This window comes from Eubalaena glacialis, chromosome 13 (genome assembly GCF_028564815.1).
Source record: "Eubalaena glacialis isolate mEubGla1 chromosome 13, mEubGla1.1.hap2.+ XY, whole genome shotgun sequence".
Lineage (NCBI taxonomy): Eukaryota > Metazoa > Chordata > Mammalia > Artiodactyla > Balaenidae > Eubalaena > Eubalaena glacialis.
The window spans coordinates 59,487,660-59,508,982 of NC_083728.1; the positions used below are offsets into that span (position 1 = coordinate 59,487,660).

The window sequence follows — 21,323 nt, forward strand, 5'->3', positions numbered from 1 at the left end:
CTGTGAGAACTTCAGTCTTGGGCTGTGTAGCTCCCATCTGAGCAGAAAGGGCACTGCCAGGAAACTGTGTCATGAAACGCTAAAACAGACAGTTGGCCAAATCTGTTTGGGTAACAATGCCTTCTCAGCTTACCTCTTGGAATTTCTTAAGGTACTTTGGCCTATTAAAGGCTCTGAGAAGTCCTGCAGTATAGAAACCCACTGAATGTTTTTAAGCCTAGCATTTCCCAAACTTATTTGCCCAGGGAACCCTTTCCCACTCAGTGGGAAACACTTGTTTTGGAATCTGTTCTTCCTTCTCCATCTCTTAGTTACCTAGAGCTAAGGCCTTGCATTTGAGCTGGGGGAGAAGCAGGGCTGGGACCAGAACCTGCACCCACTGGCTCACAGGCTCGGCTCATTTGACAGATGCATCTGGAAAGAATAGATGCTTTCTCTGAAGATTTGAAAGGGCAGAACCAGAAGATGAGTGCACTGCAGCGGGAAGTGGTGAGGGTCTGGGGCCCATCCTACCATGCCAGACCCCCGCCCTCCAGGCCCAGGGGTGCTGGGGGCAAGGAGGGGTAGGAGGAGAACACAATCTGGAAAGGCCCATTTATTTGCACGTGTGGAGGGCAGCATGGAGGAGGGAGCCACTGAGGGCACCGCACCCTCTGGGTTCATGACCCTTATTCCCAATCTCCTTCCCACCCCCCCAGATTTCTCTACACAACAAGATAACCACCATGCCCAAAACTGAGGACATGGTGCTCTGGAGCAGCCTCCATGAGGCCATGTTCACCCCGGTAAGTGAAGGAGGAAGTGGAGAGGCAGCATCTGAGCGTCGGGGAAGGCGGAGTGAGGAGTGGGCAGGGTGATCGCCAAGCTGGTCAGGAGCAGCCTTGGCCAGCCCAGCCCCCTCTTCTGCAGGGAACTGCTCCACAACTGCTGGATGATTCTGAGCTATGGCAGATTGCGGAACATGTTGCAGAGACCGACCTTCCCCAGACGGCTGAGTACCACAAAGAAGTTAGCCACGGCCAGGTCGTGGAGGCCATCCAGCGCCCCAGATTCCTGGAGACCATCTGGCATTACCAAGTCCCAGGGCAGCTACAGGAGGAGTCTGCCCAAGCAGCTCTGCTCCCCAGGGCCCAGGGGCCGGACCAGGCCCAAGTGCTCGAACTTGGGCCTGCGCCTGGACCTGGGCCTGCGTTCGGACCCGGGCCTGCATCTGGACCTGGGCCTGCCCCTGGACTGGGGCCTGCCCCAGGTCCTCAGCCCACACAATCAGGATCCTGGCCTGTACGACCACGAGGCTGGCCTCCTCCCAGAGGCTTGCCCGGGACCAGCTTGGGCTATTTCCAGCCTGGCCCAGGCCCGTCGGGCTCCCTGTCTGCCCAGCTCCGGGGCTCTAGGGTCCTACCCCCAGCCACGGAACTAGGCTCAGCTTGGCCTCGTTCACTGCGGCCATGGTCTCGCCAGGGAGACACATCCAAGCTCTCAGCTCTCTCAGAGAAGGAGGAAGAATATTCCTCCGTGGAAGTGGGAGTCCCTCAGGTTGGAGCCCCAAGGGCTGAGGCCTCCGGAAGTACTCCCTAAGGGATCCCCGTCTGCGGTTCAGCAGATAAAATCCAACACTGCCATTGCAGCTGCTGCTGCAGCCGCCTACGCAGCTGCAGCGACATCGGCAGCCCGGGCAGCTAAGGCGGCTGCCAGGCTGGTCAGGGACACCCCAGCCACCAAATTGGCCACCATAGCAACAGCCGTGGCCGCATCCGGACCCTTAGGGGTCCTTGCAGACATCCTGGGCGCGGGGACCTCTCGCGGGGCCTTCACCGAGGACGGCGAGATGGAAGACTTGCAGGAGGTGGACTATGAGGACGTCCTCTCTCCTTCATTCTCTTCTGCCAGTGTCCCTCCCAACATGGCCCTGTCCCAGGACGTGCTGGCTGCCAAACAGGCCATGACCCATGAAGACAAGAAGAAGGCCGTCAGGTATTCCATGAGCCACATAGCCCAGATGCCCATTAGACATGACTCCCTGAAAGAAGAGTTTGCCCAGCTGTCATCCAACCTGCATCAGCGTATGACTTATCTAGGTAGGCCCAGCCTGGCTTCTGGAAGGGTAACAAGGGCTCAGGCCCTCCCTGTGGCCTTTGAGAAGCACCTCCTCTCCTTCATTTAGCTGCCCCAACAAAATGTGCATTCAACCATTAGCCATTCATTCCTTTGGCTTAAGCATTAGCCTCTTACTAGTCTATTCTTTTACAATGAATGTACAGTGAGGTCTTATCTTAGGGAAGAAGGGTGGTTAGGGTCTAAAGTTGGTGCTCAAGGAGGAAAATCACAAGTCAAAATTACTCTTGGAAATTCCCTTTCAATAGCCCATAAAATAGTATTGCTGTACAGTATTTTGATAAGTCCAGATCAACCAGAGTGTCTAATAGCACTGAACAGACCCCAGATGAAGTGGTCAATTTGGGATTAGGAACAACAGCTGGGCAAACATATGTTTTCTTAAAGACCACAGTCATGTTCTAGGTGGCAGTAGGACCAATAGACATATGATCCCAGTTCATGCCCATGATGGGCATATGTTCACTGTGGGGAGTGGAGAGGAGAATGGCCTACCCTAGTGGTTCCCAACCTTAAGCTCACCTCAGCATCCCTGGGGCGCTTGGTAAGGCACAGGCTGCTGGGCCCAGCCCCAGATCTGACCTGTTGGTCTGAGTGGGGCCCTAGAATTTCTCTTTCTAACCCATTCCGGGGGATGCTGCTTATGCTGCTGTTGGCTCAGGGAACCCACTTTGAGATCCACTGTCCTCCCCTCTTTGAATCATTATCTTGCTTTTTCGCTCTCTGCCAGGTGTAATAGTTGAATTAGCCTAAGTCAAATCCATCCGTGGCGCCACCCCTGATGGGCAGTGCCATTCCACAGATCTTGAAAAAGTAGAACTTCGAGCAGCTAAAAAGAACCACATTGATCTCTGTGAATTCTGGGGCATAGCTTAGGTTATGATAGTCATGAATTTAAATATAAAACATAAAGCCATAATAGCCCAAACTCTGCTTCTGACCAGTTGCCATTTTTGTTAAGAAAACTAAAGGTAGGTTGTGAATGTGTCTTGGCTGCAGTGTTTCCTACCCTCCTAGCTGTGTCATGTACATCACTTTTTGGCCTCTCATCCAAAACTGGATATAGAGCACTTTTTTTTTTCACCCCTCTCCTTTTTTGTTAAATCCCCCTTCGTATCTTGTTATGAGATAATACATTTCATAAACTCCCACAAGTAAATACTCCATAGTTTTTCTCAGGACCATTTCTGGGAGGGCAATAAATTCCAGAGAGGTTTCCCTAATAGGATAACGACGAGGCTGTCAAACATCTGAAATGGGGCAAGTTCAAGTTCCCATATGGTCCAAGCACAAAGTGCACACCAGATATTGAGGGCTGAATATGAAAACAAGAATGTGAAATATCTCGTTAATCATTTTGTTGATCACATATTAAAATGATGCTTTTTTTTTTGGCTGCGTAGCTTGTGGGATCTTAGTTCCCTGACCAGGGATTGAACCCGGGCCCTCGTCAGTGAAAACGTGGAGTCCCAACCACTGGACCGCCAGGGAATTCCCAAAATGATGCTATTTTGGATTATATTGGGTTATGGACTTCCCTGGCGGTCCAGTGGTTGACTCCAAGCTCCCGATGCAGGGGGCACGGGTTCAGTCCCTGGTCGGGGAACTAGGATACTGCATGCTCCACAGCGTGGCCCCCCCAAAAACCCACATGGATTATATTGGGTTAAACAAAATATTTTCTTAAAATTAATTTCACCTGGGACTTCCCTGGTGGTCCAGTGGTTAAGACTTCACCTTCCAATGCAGGGGGGTGTGGGTTTGATCCCTGATCAGGGAGCTAAGCTCCCACCTGCCTCGGGGCCAAAAAACCAAAACATAAAACAGAGGCTATATTGTAACAAATTCAATAAAGACTTTAAAAATGGTCCACATCAAAAAAAATCTTTAAAAAAATTAATTTCACCTGCTTATTTTTAGTTTTTTTTTTTTTAATTTTCACTAGAAAATTTTAGATGACCTCAAAGGCCCCCAAGCTCACAGCATCTCTCTGTTGGAAAGCACTGCCTTAAATATCTCATAACAGAAGCAGGTGGAACTCTAGATGAAGCATCTTCCCCCATCCCTGCCCCCAACAGCCACCCCTTCCTTTGCTTTCAGCTAATATGGGAGCCTCTTCCAAGCTTGGGACAACAGTGGACGTATTGCAAGAAAAGATTGGCAGCCTCCAGAAATCCAGGATGAGGGTCAGTGTCCTGGGCAGAAAAGGCATTTGAGAAGATGATGGCTAGAGGTGATGGCAGACTCCATGGCCAGAACCAGGTGGAGGCCCTGCCCTCCTGGATGCAGCGTTTGTCCTGGAGCTGAAAGGAGCCCTGGGGAGGGAGTAGGGCCCAGAAGGGAGGTGCAGCCCCGCGGAGGCAGATCTGCCCAGGCTAGTGCAAGGCTCCCAGGGGTTGGCGGCCACATGGTTCCCCCTGACAAGTGTCTAAAGTGGCAGTTGGCTGGCAGGCTGGGGACGACCTGGTCTGGTACTCTGTTGAAGTCCCTTCCCTGCCATGGCGACCTCAGAAGCAGAGGCCTCTTGTGTCTGTGTCTCCCCCTTGTAGGAGGAGGAACTTGAGAGAATTTGGGGCCACCAGATAGGGATGATAAAGGACCACCACCTCGTGCTGGACAGGGCAGTGGACAAGCTCCAGATTCGCCTGGATGAGTTTAAGGTTCGGAGGTCTAGAAGGGCCCAGAGGAGGGAGGATTCCTCATCGGGACATTCAGATCCTCCCCAAAGATTTCACAGACCCCCTGAAGGCGGGAACCAGGGACACTTTCCTAGCATTTTACTGTGTGTAAATTACACTTCCATGAAAAGCAAACAAATCCTGCCACCCGCACCCCCCCACATAAACAAGAGGGCCTGAACAGGATCTGTCTCGTTCACCGCTTGGGTCACCCACGCCAGAAGGGTGCCTGGCGCAAAGTGAAGGCTCAGAATGTGCTGAATGAATCGATGAGTGGATAAGAGGATTTCTTGAGCCAACTCTTCATGTTCATAACCTTTCCCCTAAACTGGCTTGTTTCTGAGTTCTCACACCGTGGGGCCTGTCCGGAACAGCAGAGTCTGACATGAGAAATGTGAGGACGATGCAGAGCACCTCCCAGGGGTCATTCAACCAGACACCTTCTCCCTTGGGCTCACTGAGCTGGCCTGATGACGCTGCCTTGATGACATCGGGACCAGTCCCATCTGTGCCTTGTCTCAGAGGCATCCCAGACCCTTGGGGAAAGGATCAAAGTCATTCCCGGTGGGAGGAGATGACCTTTTCCCCAGGGTGTAAAGAGACAAAATCCCAAGCAGATCCACCTGAGGTGATTTCCATAGAGGGCTTCTGATTCCAAGTCAGGGGGCTGTTGGTGGGATGCACTAGGGTGTGGGGAGCGAAAGGGGAAGGCACAGCTCCCCCTCCCAAGGTGGTCACACAGAGTAACCAGGCTAGCGCGCACAGGGCAACTTGGACGGGGGAGGAGCTCATTGAAGGTGAGCCGATGCCCAGCCCAAGCGGGGAAAGAAGGGAGTGCCTGGGCTGTGTGTGGGCTCCCAATACACGGCTTCAGGCCCAGACTTTTGTGAGTACCAGGATCAGGAACTACATAGTCTCCTGCCAACTCTGCGCCCTCATTTAGCCGCTGCTTTTCAGAGAGACCGGGATGCCGTGTTCTAGGGACCTATTGGTGTCCTTCCTGGTCGGCGACCGGGGCCAGTTCTTTCAGCACGTCTGATGTGTGTCCAGCACCATGTCCTGCCCTGCTCGGGGTCGGGGGGTGGGCGTAGGATCTGCCTCCAAGGAGCTGTCACTTGTTGAGAGAAACTCAAGAGGAGTTTGGCCAAACAGACCAAATGGATCAAGTCAGCCTTTGTCCAGACTTCCTTCCTGCCCGTTGTGCCAGCAAGAACTAATTGCTTATAAAAGTGAACCCTGGAAGGATCAGGAGCTGGGCTTTGTACACAACACGCTTCATTAAATAGTTCTCAAATGAACATGGGCTGCAAGAGATCAGCAGCCTCGTGGAGCCCTTCCAGTAGAGGGAGGAGGGAGGGCAGACACCTCTGCCCTGGTTCTGTCGCAACATCGGGACTAGAGAGGAAACGCCGCTGTTACTGCGTTACCTGGATGCCTGGGAGAAAATGTTCTGGACGTAACGGGTGGCCTGAGAAATCCCCATTCATTCCCTGAGTCATTCAGGCAACGTCATTGAGCCTTCACTGTGTGCCAGGCACCCTTCCAGGGCCCAGCGATACAGTAGTCAACAAGATGGACAGCGCCAAAGCCCTTATGTGTTTTTTGCGGGGGAACGGTAGTATTTGTTTGCTTTTAATGAAAGTATGCTTTACGCACAGTAAAATGCCCAGGTCTGAAGTGTAAGAGCTAGATTAATTTTTGCCTCTTGGTACACCCATGTCAGCACCACCCAATCAAGATGGAAATGTTTCCATCACCTTAGAGTGCTCCTCTTGGAGTGTTTCCCACTAAGAACCCAGCAGGAAAATAAGTGAGGATAGAACTCTTTCTTACTGACTCAAATAATGTGAAAACATTATTTGCCCTTTGCAAGTGGACAGGTGTCTTTTATAAGCCAGAGGCTGCATTCCAAAGCCATTCTTGGAACAAACTATTATATCCAAGGCTCTGGCTTGGTGCAGGAGGGGACGGATAAGACAGCTGATGTGTATCAAATGCCAACTCTCCTAGGAAAATGCCATTTCTAGTCCTCTCAGCATCTTTGGGACAGGAGTGGTATTAATGCCATTTGAACTAGGAGGAAACAGATTCAAGCAGAGTAACCAGCCAGTTGGGAGGCAGCCTGCTATTGTGGTTGGATAGGCCTGGGTTTCAATCCCGATTCTGCCACTTAGTGGGTGTACCAGTTTCCTGCGGCTGCTGTAACAGATGACCACAAACTGGGTGGCTTAAAACAAGATACGTGTACTCGTTCACAGTTCTGGAGGCTAAAAGCCCCAAATAAAGGTGCTGGCAGGGCCTTGCTCTGTCTGAAGCCTCTAGGGGAGGATCCTTCCTGGCCTCTCCCAGCTTCTGGTGGCTCCAGGTGTTCCTTGGCTTATAGATGCATCACTCCAATCTCTGCCTCTGTTGTCACGTGGCCTTCTTCTCTGTGTGTATATCTGTGTCTTCACATGGGCTCCTTATCCATGTGGGCTGTCCTAATCCAGTATGACCTCATCTTAACTAATTACATCTGCAAAGATCTATTTCCAAATAAGACCATGTTCACGGGTTCTGGGCAGGCATGAATTCTGGGGAGGACGTTAGTCAACCCAGTATGCAGGTTACCGTGGCAGTGGAAGTTAGAGGCTCCCGGCTCCTCTTTATTTCTAGATTTTAACTAGGAAGAGCCAAATGGGGATCTAAGTGTTAATGTTGGGCCTGATGACTCCAAAAGGTCAGCTCCCTGCTAATGTGGTGTTGGAGGAAGCAGCCTGACACGAGGCTGAAGCAGGATCTCCCTTCCATTACCTCCACCGTCCATCCTAGACCTTGAGACCCATCTGGGGCAAGGTGGATGTGAAGGAGCTTTGCATTAATTAGAATTAGGTTCATCTTGGGACCTCACTGGTGGTCCAGTGGGTAAAGACTCCACGCTCCCAATGCAGGGGACCTGGGTTCGATCCCTGGTCGGGGAACTAGATCCTGCATGCATGCTGCAACTAAGAAGTCCGCATGCCGCAACTGAGACCCTGCACAGCCAAAATAAATAAATAAATATTAAAAAAAAATAATTAGGTTCATCTTTGAATAGCATAAAACTCCCAAGTAACTGACTTAAGGCATAAGTGTATCTCTCTTTTACATTCAAGAAACTCAGAGCTGGTATTGAACTCCATGGTGTGTCACTTCCATTCACAAGGTCACCACATGGTCCAAGATGGCTGCTGGCGCTCCAGTCATTAACTGTGCTTCCAAGCCAGCAGTGAAGAGGACACTGACCCACTTCCATTTACACCTCAGTGGTCACATCAAGCTATAAGGGAGGCTGCGAAATATAGTCATGGTTCTGGTCTGCCAGATGCCAGCTAAAAGTTGGGGGTTCTGTTTCTGAGGGTAAAAGGGAGACCATATATGTAGGGAGCAGTAGAAGCCTGCTTCCAGCTTTGGAGGAGGAGTGACCCTACCCTCTGGGGACATGGCCCATTGGATGTGAGGCTCTTCCCAAGCAGGTTAGCTGGCTGCTGCTGTCATAAGGAGGACCCAGTAAGTGGAGAGAGGGCAGAATTAATGCAGGGAGTTGGTTTTTCATGGAGTCATGGGGATGGGAAATAAGGGTTTTCCCCTGACCCTGGGGCATAGCATGTGTGGCATATAAGTGCTTGGTGGATGAATAGACTGCCATTCTCACGGGGACCCCATTACAGATCAGAAGAGAGGCACTTGTCTTAAACATCTAGGGACACAAAGCATCAGCGTTTGTTTATGCTTTCCTTCCTCAGGTCTTCCTTCCTTTCCTGTGTAGCCACCTGTAGTTCTGTGAGGCCACCTCCAAGGGGACGTCTTGTGCCAAGTCCCACATTCCTTCCCTTCTGATCTGGGCACCTGGAGCCCAAGCCTTCCAATGTGCCACCCCGCCTGCTGTCCACCTGGCCCCATGGTCCCTTCCTAGGGTGGACGTGGGAGGTAGAGGCTATCCTCAGGACTTCCGAGGATAGCTGACATGCCCTCTGCTTCTGTTCTTAGGTTGTCCATTCTCAGATTAAAAACCTAGAAATGTACAAGGCAGACAAAAGTGTGATGGAGCAGGAGCTGAAAGAGGTGAGTGAGCAGAGATTCCTCTCCCCCACCCCTTCCCCCATCCTGAGCCCAGCTTTCCCACCAGGGAAATGGAATCATCCAGCCAAGACAAAGGCAGGCAGACTTCTGGAGTTTCCTTCCACCTTTATCATATAGAAAGTTTAGGGGAAGTTCTCAAAAGTTCCATCAATTCCTATTTTCAGTAACTCAGGATTAGTGACAATTTTTAAAAATTGAAGTATAGTTGATTTACAATGTTATGTTAATTACTGTTGTACAGCAAAGTGATTCAGTTATACATATACATATATATATATACATTCTTTTTTTAACATTGTTTTCCATTATGGTTTATCATAGGATATTGAATATAGTTCTCTGTGCTATACAGTAGGACCTTCTTGTTTATCCATCCTATATATAATAGTTACATCCCATTCCATCCGTCCCCCAACCCCCTCCCCCTTGGCAACCACTAGTCTGTTCTCTATGTCCATGATTCTGTTTCTGTTTCATAGATAGGTTCATTTGTGTCATATTTTAGATTCCACATATAAGTGATATCATACGGTATTTGTCTTTCTCTTTCTGACTTACTTCACTTAGTATGATAATCTCTAGTTGCATCCATGTTGCTGCAAATGGCATTATTTCGTTCTTTTTAATGCTGAGTAATATTCCATTGTATATATATACCACATCTTCTTTATCCATTCATCTGTTGATGGACATTTAGGTTGTTTCCATGTCTTGGCTATTGTGAGTAGTGCTGCTGTGAACATAGGGTGCATGTATCTTTTTGAATTAGAGTTTGTGACAATTTATGCGAATTTAAAAACCATGCCCCAACTTCTCCATCACAGGAAACCTTGGCTTCGATCTAATGGTTGTGTTTGAGCCAACACAGACCCCAAGGTTGAATTTAAGCCAAGGCTGCATATCCAGGGTCCCAAACTAGAAAAACTGACCAAAGTGGTCTGATCTCCCCCAGCCTCTTCCTGCTCCCACACCAGCAGCCCTGCCTCACGGAGTCCCATCTCTCTCTAGAAAGCCGACGGGAGCTCCCTGGCAGGCAAGGCAAGCCGGGCTGACCTGGACGCAGTGGTGATGGAGCTGAATGAGACGATTCAGGGCATGCTGTTCAGGGTTATGGCCAATGAGGATGACTGGAGGAAGACTGTGGAGCAGCTGGACAAAGACCTACGCACCAAGGTGAGGACCCCTGTATTAGTCACCACCTGCTGCGTAACAAACTACCCTGAAATTTAGTCCCTTAAGACAGCAAACGTTCACAGTTTCTGAGGGTTAAGAATTTGGGAACAGCTTAGCTGAGTAGCTCAGGGTCTCCCACGAGGCTGTAGTCAGGATGTCATCCAGGGCTGCTGTCATATGAAGGCTTGACTGGAGCTGGAAGAGCTGCTTCCAAGATGGCGCCCTCACATGGCTGTGGGCAAGACTCCTCACTTCCTTATCACACAGATCCTCCTTAGGGCTGCTTGACTGGCCTCACAACGTGGCAGCCAGTGGGCCCTCCAGAGCACATGGTCCAAGAGAGCAGCCAGTGGGCCCTCCAGAGCACATGGTCCAAGAGAGCAAGACAGAAGCTGCAACATCTTTGATGACTTAGCCACAGAATTCACACTCCATCATTTCTGTAGTATCCTGTTGGTTACACAGGTCAGCCCTGTTCAGTGTGAGAGGGGACCATATGGGGGTGTGAATACCAAGAGATATAGTTGGGGAGCATCTTGGAGGCTGACCACCATAACGCAAGCAAAGGGACATGGCGGGCAGAGGGGGTGTCCTGCTGGTCATTCGTTTATTCATTCATCATTTAATGATCACCTGTGTTGAGCCAGACCTTGGGGAAATGTTGATAAGAAGTCATAGCCTTAATGTGTACAGTCCAATAGAGAGACAGGAACAGTCAGGCCAGCCATTTCAGTGTTGTGTGGTTCCTGCAGCTGGGGTGGCTGGTGAGGACAAAAGAGCTTGGGTTTAGAGTCAGGCAGCTCTGGCTCCGAGTTGCAGCCCCACCATGATTGGCAGTATGCCTTGAGTTATAGAACCTCTTCAAGCCTCAGTTTTCTCATCTGTAAAATGAGGATTTATTCACTCATCATCCACCTATTGGGTACCTCTGATGCTGGTTAGCGAGGATATGACGATAAGCAAAACAGATATGGAACACACTTGTCATAGAAATCATACAAATCAATGCAGGATTAGAGCTGGAGTAACTCAGTTATCTACAGAACAGCTGACCTGTTTTTCTTCCATAATTCAGTGGCAGGGTGAAAAAAAGTGGGACAGAGACTGTTCTAGACTAAGAGAGTCTCAAGGGACACAACAACCAAATGCAACACACGAGGAGACTTACTTTGTTTCCTGGTTCAGTTGCTCCAACTCTGAAAATGGGCTGGGAATTAGATCAACGTCAGGAAGGACTGCTCGTTGTGTTAGATGGGATAATGGTATTGCAGGCATGTAAGAAAATTAACTAAAATATTTGAGTGAAATGGTATGATTTCTGTAACTTTTTTAAAAAACACTCCATCAATTCCCTGGCGGTCCAGTGGTTAGGACTCTGTGCTTCCACTGCAGGGGGCACGGGTTCAATCCCTGGTCGGGGAACTAAGATCCCACAAGCTGCATGGCATGGAAAAAAAAAGAAAAGAAACAAAGAAAAAAAGGCAAATGCAGGAACATGTTAATAATGATTAAATCTACATGGTGGGTATATCAGGGTTCATGATTCTAGTCTTTTCTCCTCTCTGTGTCTGAATTTTTTTCCTGATTGAAAGCTTTTTTGTTGTTTGTTGGTTGAAGTGATCCTATCCTCATTGCTCTTCTTTTCTTTGTGTATTTTAATTGTGGTAAAATTCACACGACATAAAATTAACCATTAACTATTATAAAGTGACTGATTCTGTGGCATTTGTTACATTCACAGTGTTGTGTGAGCACCATTTCTATCTAGTTCCAGAGCATTTCCATCCCCCCAAAGGAAACCCCAGGCCCATCAAGCAGTCACTCTTCACTGCCCACCCCCCCAGACCCTGGCAACCACTAATCTACTCTCTGTCTCTGGATTACCCTATTTTGGACATTTCATATAAATGAATCACAGTATGTGACCTTTTGTGTCTGGCTTCTTGCACTCAGCATCATGTTTTCAAGGTTTATCCATGTTGTAACATGAACCAGAACTTCATTTCTTTTCTTTTCTTTTTTTAATTTTTTTGGCCACACTGCACGGCATGTGGGATCTTAGTTCTCCAGTCAGGGATTGAACCTGCGCCCCCTGCATTGGAAGGCAGAGTCTTAACCACTGGACCACCGGGGAAGTCCCAGAATTTCATTTCTTTCTAGGCTGAATAATATTCCGTCAAATGGATAGACCACATTTTGTTTGTTTGTTCTCTGTTGATGGACACTTGGGTTATTTCCACCTTTTGAATAATGCTGCTATGAGCATTCATGTACAAATTTCTGTTTGAACACCTGTTTTCAGCTACTTTGGGTAGATACCCAGGAGTGGAATTGCCGGGTCGTATGGTAATTCTGTGTTTAAGTTTTTGTAGGGGTGATATATAGTGATGCCTGCAATTAACTCTCAAATGGCTCAGAAAAAAAAAACACACATACATATATATAGAAAAAGAAAACATGACAAAATGTTTAAAATTGGTGAATTTCAGTGGATATAAGAGTGTCCTTTGGACTATTCTTGCAACTTTTCTGTAGGTTTAAAAGTTTTTGAAGGGGGGCTTCCCTGGTGGCGCAGTGGTTAAGAATCCACCTGCCGGGCTTCCCTGGTGGCGCAGTGGTTGAGAATCTGCCTGCCAATGCAGGGGACACGGATTCGAGCCCTGGTCTGGGAAGATCCCACATGCCGCGGAGCAACTGGGCCCGTGAGCCACAACTACTGAGCCTGCACTCTAGAGCCCGCGAGCCACAGCTACTGAAGCCCGCATGCCTAGAGCCCGTGCTCCACAACAAGAGAAGCCACCGCAATGAGAAGCCCGCGCACCGCAACGGAGAGTAGCCTCCGCTTGCCACAGCTAGAGAAAGCCCGTGCGCAGCAACAAAGACCCAACGCAGCCAAAAATAGAGAAATAAAATAAATAAATTAAAAAAAAAAAAGTTTTTGAGGGACCTCCCTGGTGGTCCACTGGTTAAGAATCCGCCTTCCAATGCAGGGGACGCGGGTTCAATCCCTGGTCTGGGAACTAAGATCCCACATGCCGTGGGGCAACTAAGCCTGTGTGCCGCAAATACTGAGCCTGCATGCCACAACTAGAGAGCCCACGTGCCGCAGCTACAGAGCCCATGTGCTCTGGAGCCCACATGCCACAACTACAGAGAAGCCCGCATGCCACAACGAAGAGCCCATGCCCTGCAACGAAAGATCCCTCATGCTGCAACTAAGACCCAACGCAGCCAAAAATAAATAATTTTTTTTTTTAAGTTTTTAAATAGAATGTTGGGGAAAAGAATCTTCTTGGTATGCCATGCGCTTCCTGTAGTGTTTGATTAGCAGATAAGTCAGTGCTGGCAGGTGGTCCCTTCTGGAGTGAAGATTCGTCAGGGCCCAGCGGTGCTAGCCCAGCTGTGCTAGCCCAGCTGATACCACCAGCGTAAACGTATATTCTCCCCTTATAAGCAGCAGGTAATTTGGGGGTGTCACTCTGGGAATGGCCATTGCCTCGTTGGCCATTCTCCTGATATTGATAGTTTCCTCCTAAGTTGAGGATTGTTGCCTGAACCCATTATTTCATTAAGGGTTACAAAATGGTGATTTTTCTAATCCTAGCATTGCTTCTATATCAGCTAGAAATCTGTAAAGAAGAGCTTTCCCTCATCAACTTGAGCTGATTACCCTGAAATAGGGTTCTTGCAGGAAAGACAAAGATAATGGTGAATTATTTCCTTGAATTACCAGTTTTCAGGGTAAAATATTGGTGCAGTAGCCACCTCCGATACATGGTGGCAAATGAGGGTTTCTATTTTTTTTCTTTTTTGTGGGTGTCACTATGAATCATGAGTTTTTAAATATTCAGTTTGTTCAGTCAGTTAAGTTACTGTTTTGTCGCTCACATGGTCTCATCTTAGGCTTGCAAGCTGGCCCCTGAGCCCCTTGACATGACCCTCTGTCTTGGATAGCTGTCCTGCTTTCTTAAATGACAAGATGTTCCAGGCTCATCTTCTACATTCCCTTCCTCAGACCTGAATCAGCCATTTCTCTGTGGAGTCTTGGTGCCTTTTGGGGGAATGGTGTTTAGGGACCAAAATCTGGGCACTGGAAGGAACACTTTAAAAATTCAAAATTCCCACCATGGAAAAGAGTCTGGCAGTTTCTTAAAAGTTAGACATAGAGTCGCCATACGACCCAGCACTCCCACTCCTAGGTAGATACCCAAGAGAAATGAAAACAGCCCACAAAAAAAACTTGCACACCAATGTTCACAGCAGCATTTTCCACAATAGCTAAAAGGTGGAAACAACCCAAATGTCCATCAACAGATGAACAGATAAACACAATGTGGTATATCCATATAATAGAACATTATTCAGCCATAAAAAGGAATGAAGTACAGCTACACACTACAACATGGATGAACCTTGAAAACATGATGCTGAATGAAAGAACCCAGACACAAAAGGACACAGATTGTGTGGTTCCATTTATATGAAGTGTCCAGAATAGGCAAATCCATAGAGACAGAAAGTAGATTAGTGGTTGCCTACGCCTGGGGGTTTGGGACGAAAAGAAAGGTGACTGCTAAGGGGTATGAGATTTCTTTTGCGATGATGAAAACATTTTAAAACTTATTGTGGTGATGGTTGCACAGCTCTGTGAATGTACTAAAAGCCATTGAATATACACTTTACACTCATTAAATAGGTGTTGAATGCGTGAAGGTCAGGTGTCTTGGAACCATCAGGAGAATGTTTCTCGGGCCTGCAGGCCTGCACTCAGAGTAGCAGTGGGGTTGGTTTGTCTTTTGGAGGCAGTAACTGATGGTGTTTCCTTGCCTTGGCTGCCGGGAAGCTCACTTTGCAGCTCCCCTCCAGCAAGAGCATGCATTACAGGTCCGAGCCTTAACCCAAGCGTTGTCATTTTCCCTTTCCTTCACCACTTCCCTTTTCTTGATTAATCTTGTTACACTCTACATAACTTTGCAGGTTGCTGCAAATCGTTTTCTGGAGCAAAGCAGAGTGTGAATTAATTGACTAAAGTCTCTTTTCTTCCCTTTGACTGTTCACAGCTGGTTCCCAGTGATTTGGACGATCTGAAGAAAGACGTGGATGAGGTCTGGAAAGTAGTCAGGAAGCTGCTGGTTGAAGGCTTCTGGTTCGACCCCGACAGCGCTGCCGGCTTTAGGAAGTGAGCCTCTCCCGGATAGGGGTGCAGCTCCCAGAGGCTAGGGGTCTCTCTTTCCAGAGAGGAAACAAGAGAGGTATCCCAGTGGATTCTGAACTCTGGGAGGAAGGATTCCAGACCTGTGGACCTGTGGAGAGAGGGGGCAGGGCTTTCCAGCTGCTGGGATGGGGGATGGAGCTGCGAGCACCCAGGGGCTCAGAGGTGGGCAGGCCTGCCCTTGAGTGCAGAGGGGGCTCCAGGTGCTCATGTGAAGAAACCTGGGCTCAGAGAGGGAAGGGGCTCCCCAGAGGGAGCCTGGGCAGATCTGGGACTAGAGCCAGGCCCCCACCCCCTCCAGACAGAGCCCCAGGCAGAGGGACTCGATGTTCCTGGGGGGGCTCCTGTCCTCAGATCACCCCTCATGCTCCCAAATGTCCACTGTGAAGAGTAGCTTTCCCTGGTTTTAAAGACCTCCTTTGTGTTTGGGGCAAGGAGAGAAACTAAACACACTTTTACCCCTACTGCTGCCCCAAGTGGCCGCACATGGGGGTCAGCGGGGGCCAGTAGAGCTGAGCTGAGTGCAGGGGCTGGGCCAGCGGGAGTAGGATGTGGGGGAAGCCCTGGCCCTGAGGCACAGATGGACCAGCAGCCTCCAGCGCAAGCACTGCCTGGGGCAGGGGTGGCCTTGCAGGGCCTGGCTTGGTGCAGCAGCTGACGGAGCTGGGTGTCTTCCAGGAAACTGTTTGAGCGGGTGAAATGCATCTCCTGCCACCGGCCCGTGGAGATGATGACCAGCCCGTGAGTACCTCCGGGAATCGTCCGTGACATGTACATCCGTGTACACCGTTCTGTACACATCATTTCATTAGCCCCCGACCTGGGCAAGGTACTAGCATCCTTCCCTTCACCAGCCTTGTCTGGTGCCCGCTGTGTCCAGGGGCAGGGTCAACTCCAAAAGGAAAAGGATGAAAGGAAACTCTGGGGAAAAGCTGAACTTTGTGGGACTTCCTTGCACATATTTTTATAGTCTAATACTTTTGTTTATTTATCAAGGTGAAGTTCACTTATAAAATCAACCATTTTAAAGTGGGATTTAGTGCACATTCACCTCTAATTCCAAAATATTTCCATCTCCCCAAGGAAACCCTGACCCATCAGCACTCACTCCCATTCCCCTCCCCCAGCCGCTGACAACCACCAATCTACTCACTGTCTCTACGGATCGGCCTGTTGTAGACGTTTCGTATAAATGGAATCATACAATATGTGGCCTTGTGTGTCTGGCTTCTTTCACTGAGCATGATGTTTTCAAGGTTCATTTGCATTGTAGCCTGTGTCAGTGATTCATTCCATTATGGCTGAATAATATCCCACTGTGTGGACACACCTAGGATCTTGCAGTGCCCATGGCCTCTGCGCTGCTAGCCTGTTCCTGGTGACCCGTGAAGCTTACCATCCCACACCTGGCCATGTTGGGAGATACAGCCAGAATTTTTCTTTCAAAATCGCAGCATTATTTATAATATTTTTATTGAAGTGTAGTTGATTTACAATGTTGTGTTAGTTTCAGGTGTACAGCAAAGTGATTCATATATATATATATACACACACACACACACAGTTTTTCAGATTCTTTTCCCTTATAGGTTATTACAAGATATTGAGTAGAGTTCCCTGTGCTATACAGTAGGTCCTTGTTGGTTATCTATTTTATATATAGTGGTGTGTATGTGTTAATCCCAAACTTCTAATTTATCCCTCCCTGCCCCATAATATTTTTTTTTCAAAAAAAGAGGAAAGGAAACAACCTGAAGTGGTGAGTGAGTTGCAGTACGTTCACATCAGCCAATAAGGCAAGTCGTAGAGGAAGGCCTTACGTAGAACCTTCTGAGATGGGGGGGATGTTCCATAGCTGTGCTGTCCAGTGAAGTAGCCACTAGCCACGTTTGACTGTGGAGCACTTGAAAGATGGCTAATGAGACAGAGAAACTGAATTTTAAATTTTATTTAAATTTAGTTAATATGGGGAATTCCCTGGTGGTCCATTGGTTAGTACTCTGTGCTTCCACTGCAGGGGGCACGGGTTCTGTTCCTGGTTGGGAAACTAAGATCCCACATGCCGCACGGCATGGCCAAAAATAAATAAGTAAATAAAAATTAAAATTAAAAAAATTTAAAAATGAATTTAGTTAATTTAAATAGCCACATGTGGCCAGTGGCTGCCATATTGGATGGCACAGTCACAAAAGAATGTTTAATGACCTGGAAAAATGTTTGCAGTAACTTAAATGAGAAAACCAAGTAGGATGTGTGTTATGATCCTATTTCTGTTAAAAAAAAAAAACACAAACATGGAAAAATACTGGAAGGACACATATCAAAATATTTGATTACAGTGATTACACTGATTTCTTTGTGTTTTTCTATACTTTCTAAAATGCTGACAATATGCATGACTTTAAATTTTTATTGAGGCTTAACATGCACACAGTAAAGTATGTAAACGTTTGTTTCACAACTGGATGAGTTTTTACATGTGTACATGCCTTGGTAACCACCACTCAGATCAAGATGTAGAACGGTTCCAGCTCCTCAGAAGGCTGATGTTTTACTATTTTTATTTCTTGTACTGAGGTCAAATACACATAATATAAATTAACCTTTTTAAAGTTAACAGTTCAGGGGCATTTAGTACATTGACAATATTGTGCCGCCACCACCTCAATCTAGTGCCAGAACCTTTCCACCCACCGGAAGGAAACCCCGTGCCCATAAGCAATCATTCCCCCTCCCCCTCCCCCCACCCCTGCCAACCTCCAACCTGCATCCCACTTCTAGGACTCACCTGTTCGGGGGTTTTCCTTTTATTATCAGAACAACTGTTCTTTATGATTTATGAAGAGGATGGTGGCCCCATGCTGTGGATCTTTCTAGAGGGAAGGCCGTGTTTGAGGGCGAGCTTCCTGGAAGAGGTGGAAGCTGGGCCCTCTGCTGGCCACGTGCGCCTCCCACTTAGCTCTTGTCCTCCACAGGCAACTCATCACCATCCGCAGTGCCCGCCTGCTGTCGCGGCTGTGGCCGGCCAGCGCCAACAGCTACGAGTACCTGCAGTGGCAACAGGTGAGGTGAGCAGGTGGGGGTCCGGGCGCCAACAGAGACGCAAACTCCAGTTCCAAGATGCAAAGGCTGTCCGGGGCACTGCAGCCGTCTGCAGGGGAGCCGTCCTGGGTGGTGGGGCTGCAGACGGGCACGTGAGGTGCTCATGGGGAGAGGAACGGACAGGTTACTGGGCATCTGTCATGGGCCAAGAACTGTTAAGGGAGGGAGGGTCTCTCATTTAAAGCTCACACCCCCCTGTGAGCTAGGGTTGATGGGCCTACTTCCAGCTGGAAGAAGTGAGTCATGACCCTGGGTGTTCCGTGGGGCTTGCTGCGGCCGGGCAGGCACTGTGCCAACCTCTTTGACAGACCTGACCTCGTTGAATCCTTACACCTTACCTCTGAGGTCATTCTGCTATCATCCCATTTCACAGTTGAGGAAACCGAGGCTAAAAGAGTTTGAGCAACCCACCTGAGGTCTCACAGCTGGTGAGTGGCAGGCTCTGGCGCCTAAACCTGCAGGTTTCCTCTGCCCCCGGCTATCTCCCTGGGCCCCAGCCCTGCCCCTCATCCCCTGACACCCCACAGCTTCATGGGTGCTTCTGGCTCCCAGGCCCCCAGGCCCGAGGGTACGTCTGGCCAGGCGTGGAGTGATGGCTGAATAGCAGCCACAGCCACATGAAGGGGAGGGACACGGGTGCCCCCACCCTCACTCACCTGACTCCCTCTTGGGATGAGAGGTTAAGAGGGACTTCCCTCGTGGTCCAGTGGTTGAGACTCTGCGCTTCCACTGCAGGGGGTGCCGGTTTGACCCCTGGTCAGGGAACTAAGATCCCACATGCCGCTCAGCGTGGCCAAAAAAAAAAAAAGAAAGAAGTTAAGAGCCTGTATTTGGCAGGCGAGACCAGGGCTCCAGGTCTGGGAGAACACGGGTCTCAATTTTCCCCTCTGCCCCGACGGTGCCTGTCTGTATCCACACACCAGGCCCCAGGCCTGCCCGGCTGCATCACCCAAGCTGAAGCTGGAAGAAATTCCAGTCTTCCCTCGCTACTGGCCAGGCCCTTGGACCCAGCCTGAGGCTCCTCTGGGGCGGAGGGGTCTCCAAGTGGCTGCTGACGCCCCTGCCCTGCCCCAGGGAACAGCAGCGGCTGCAGAAGCTCCAGAACCTTGCAGCCCCGGAGGAGAGCCTGGACTCGCTGGGCTCCCAGCAGGACTGGGGTAACGGCCCCGGAAATGACGCCAACCTTGATTTCAAATCATGTAACTTGTCGACAGTCTACCCCTACGGGGACCCCGAGTTGTTGGACTATGATTCCGTGAGTCAGGCTGCAGCCCCTGGCGGTGGGCAACCCTGGGGGAAGCCAGGCCCTGCTGCCTCTGTGAACACTCCCTTACCCGGGGCCCGGGCTGCCCAACAGGCCGAGGTGGACATCCTGGGAGTGGACGGGATCCTGTACAAGGGCCGAATGAACAACAAGGACAGGGTGCGGCCTCTGACCGGCGCAGAGAAGGAGCTGGCAGGTGAGGAGCGTCAGGCCTTCCTGGGCACCCCTGCCCCGTGTCCTGCCTTTGCTGGGCATTGTGAAGCCAGCCCAGTGTGGTGCAGGCGGGGCCCAGAGCTGGCAACATCTGTGACTGGGGGCTCCTCACACAGCCACTCGCAAACATGGGATCCTGCTGTATGCCAGGCACTGTACTGGGACAGCTTGTGACAAGGGATGCTGGGGAGGGGTACTGGATGGCCTCCCCAAAGACGGAATGCTGGGTGGTGATGGGAGAATTGTGACAAGGGACACTAGTTCAAGGAGGAGGTCCTAGACTGCTGTCCTGAGGCCTCTGAAAAGGGAATAAGGCTTAGCTGGATGAAGGGATCAGGTGGGAGGAGAGTGATCCAGGGGGAGGGAATAGAGGTGCAAAGGCCCTGTGGTGGATGGAAGGCAGGCACACTTAGGAACTCGGGAAGGTGAGTCTACCTGGAGTGGGGAGATCGGGCTGGGGTTGGGCGTGATGAGGAGGACGCCAGGACAGACTGGAGGCCTCTGTCCTAATTGTCACGGGTTGGGGAGGGTTGGGCCAGAGGGAGACGTGGAATGAATTGCTCTGGTTACTGCAGTGTCGAGGCCCTGGCTCCAGCTGGCTCCGACTGGGGGCCCCGGGACTCAGCTCCAGCACTGGGCCAGCAGTACCTTCTCTGCCTGCCCCTTTGAGGTTACCCCGCTCTGGGAAGAGGGGTTCCACACACTGCCCTACTGGGGCTGGTCCAGGAGCCACAAAGTGGTCAGGGGGTTAAATTCCGCCCATGGTGTCCTTCCTCACCCCACTTTGCCTCCATTGACTTGAGAACAACCACCAGACACCTAAGCAAAGGAAAGGGGACTCTTTTCCTGGGTGTGCTGGATAGAGAGGACAGCACCCTGCTTTAGTGTCCCGGGGCTGCAACAAATGACCACCAGTTGGGCGGCTTAAGACAATAGAAATTAACTCTCACAGTACAGGAGGCCAGAAATCCAAAATCAAGGTGTTGGCAGGGCCGTGCTCCCTCCGAAGGCCCTAGTGGAGGATGCTTTCTGCCTCTTCCAGCTTCTGGGAGCTCCAGGCATTCCTGGGTTTGTGGCTGCATCACCCCCGTCTCTGCCTCCTTCTTCGTGTGGCTTCTCCCTGTGGCTTCTCCCTGTGTCTCCTCCTCTTCTGTCTCTTAACTCAGATGCCCTCATCTGAAGATCCTTCACTTAATTACATCTGCAGAGACCTTTTCTTTAAACAAGGTCACATTCACAGGTTCCAGGGGGACACATCCTTTGGGGAGATGCCATTCAACCCACTACAGGCCCCTGCCCTGCTCCAGGGAACAGGTCACCATCTTGAACCCTGCATTCCCCCTGGGGCACGAATGTGGCCCTTGCAGTGTTAATGGCTCCACCTGGACGATGCCCCCAGCCGCAGATGCTGTCGAGAAGAGACTCAGGCTGGGCCCCTGGGATCACCAGGCAGGATAACAGCAAT

The 21,323-nt window shown here is 49.9% G+C and overlaps 1 protein-coding gene across 1 annotated transcript in view; it reads left to right on the forward strand.

The window, feature by feature from the left end:
* The window catches only part of C13H16orf96 (chromosome 13 C16orf96 homolog), a 72,428-nt gene that overhangs the window by 41,610 nt on the left and 9,495 nt on the right, over positions 1-21,323 (forward strand). The window contains exons 3-15 of the mRNA XM_061209852.1: positions 409-489; positions 699-785; positions 910-1,570; positions 1,629-2,078; positions 4,216-4,301; positions 4,665-4,775; positions 8,802-8,876; positions 9,903-10,067; positions 15,128-15,246; positions 15,958-16,020; positions 18,255-18,347; positions 19,456-19,636; positions 19,739-19,841. Coding sequence (XP_061065835.1) covers positions 409-489; positions 699-785; positions 910-1,570; positions 1,629-2,078; positions 4,216-4,301; positions 4,665-4,775; positions 8,802-8,876; positions 9,903-10,067; positions 15,128-15,246; positions 15,958-16,020; positions 18,255-18,347; positions 19,456-19,636; positions 19,739-19,841 — 2,275 coding nt within the window. The remainder of the gene's footprint in view (positions 1-408; positions 490-698; positions 786-909; positions 1,571-1,628; positions 2,079-4,215; positions 4,302-4,664; positions 4,776-8,801; positions 8,877-9,902; positions 10,068-15,127; positions 15,247-15,957; positions 16,021-18,254; positions 18,348-19,455; positions 19,637-19,738; positions 19,842-21,323) is intronic.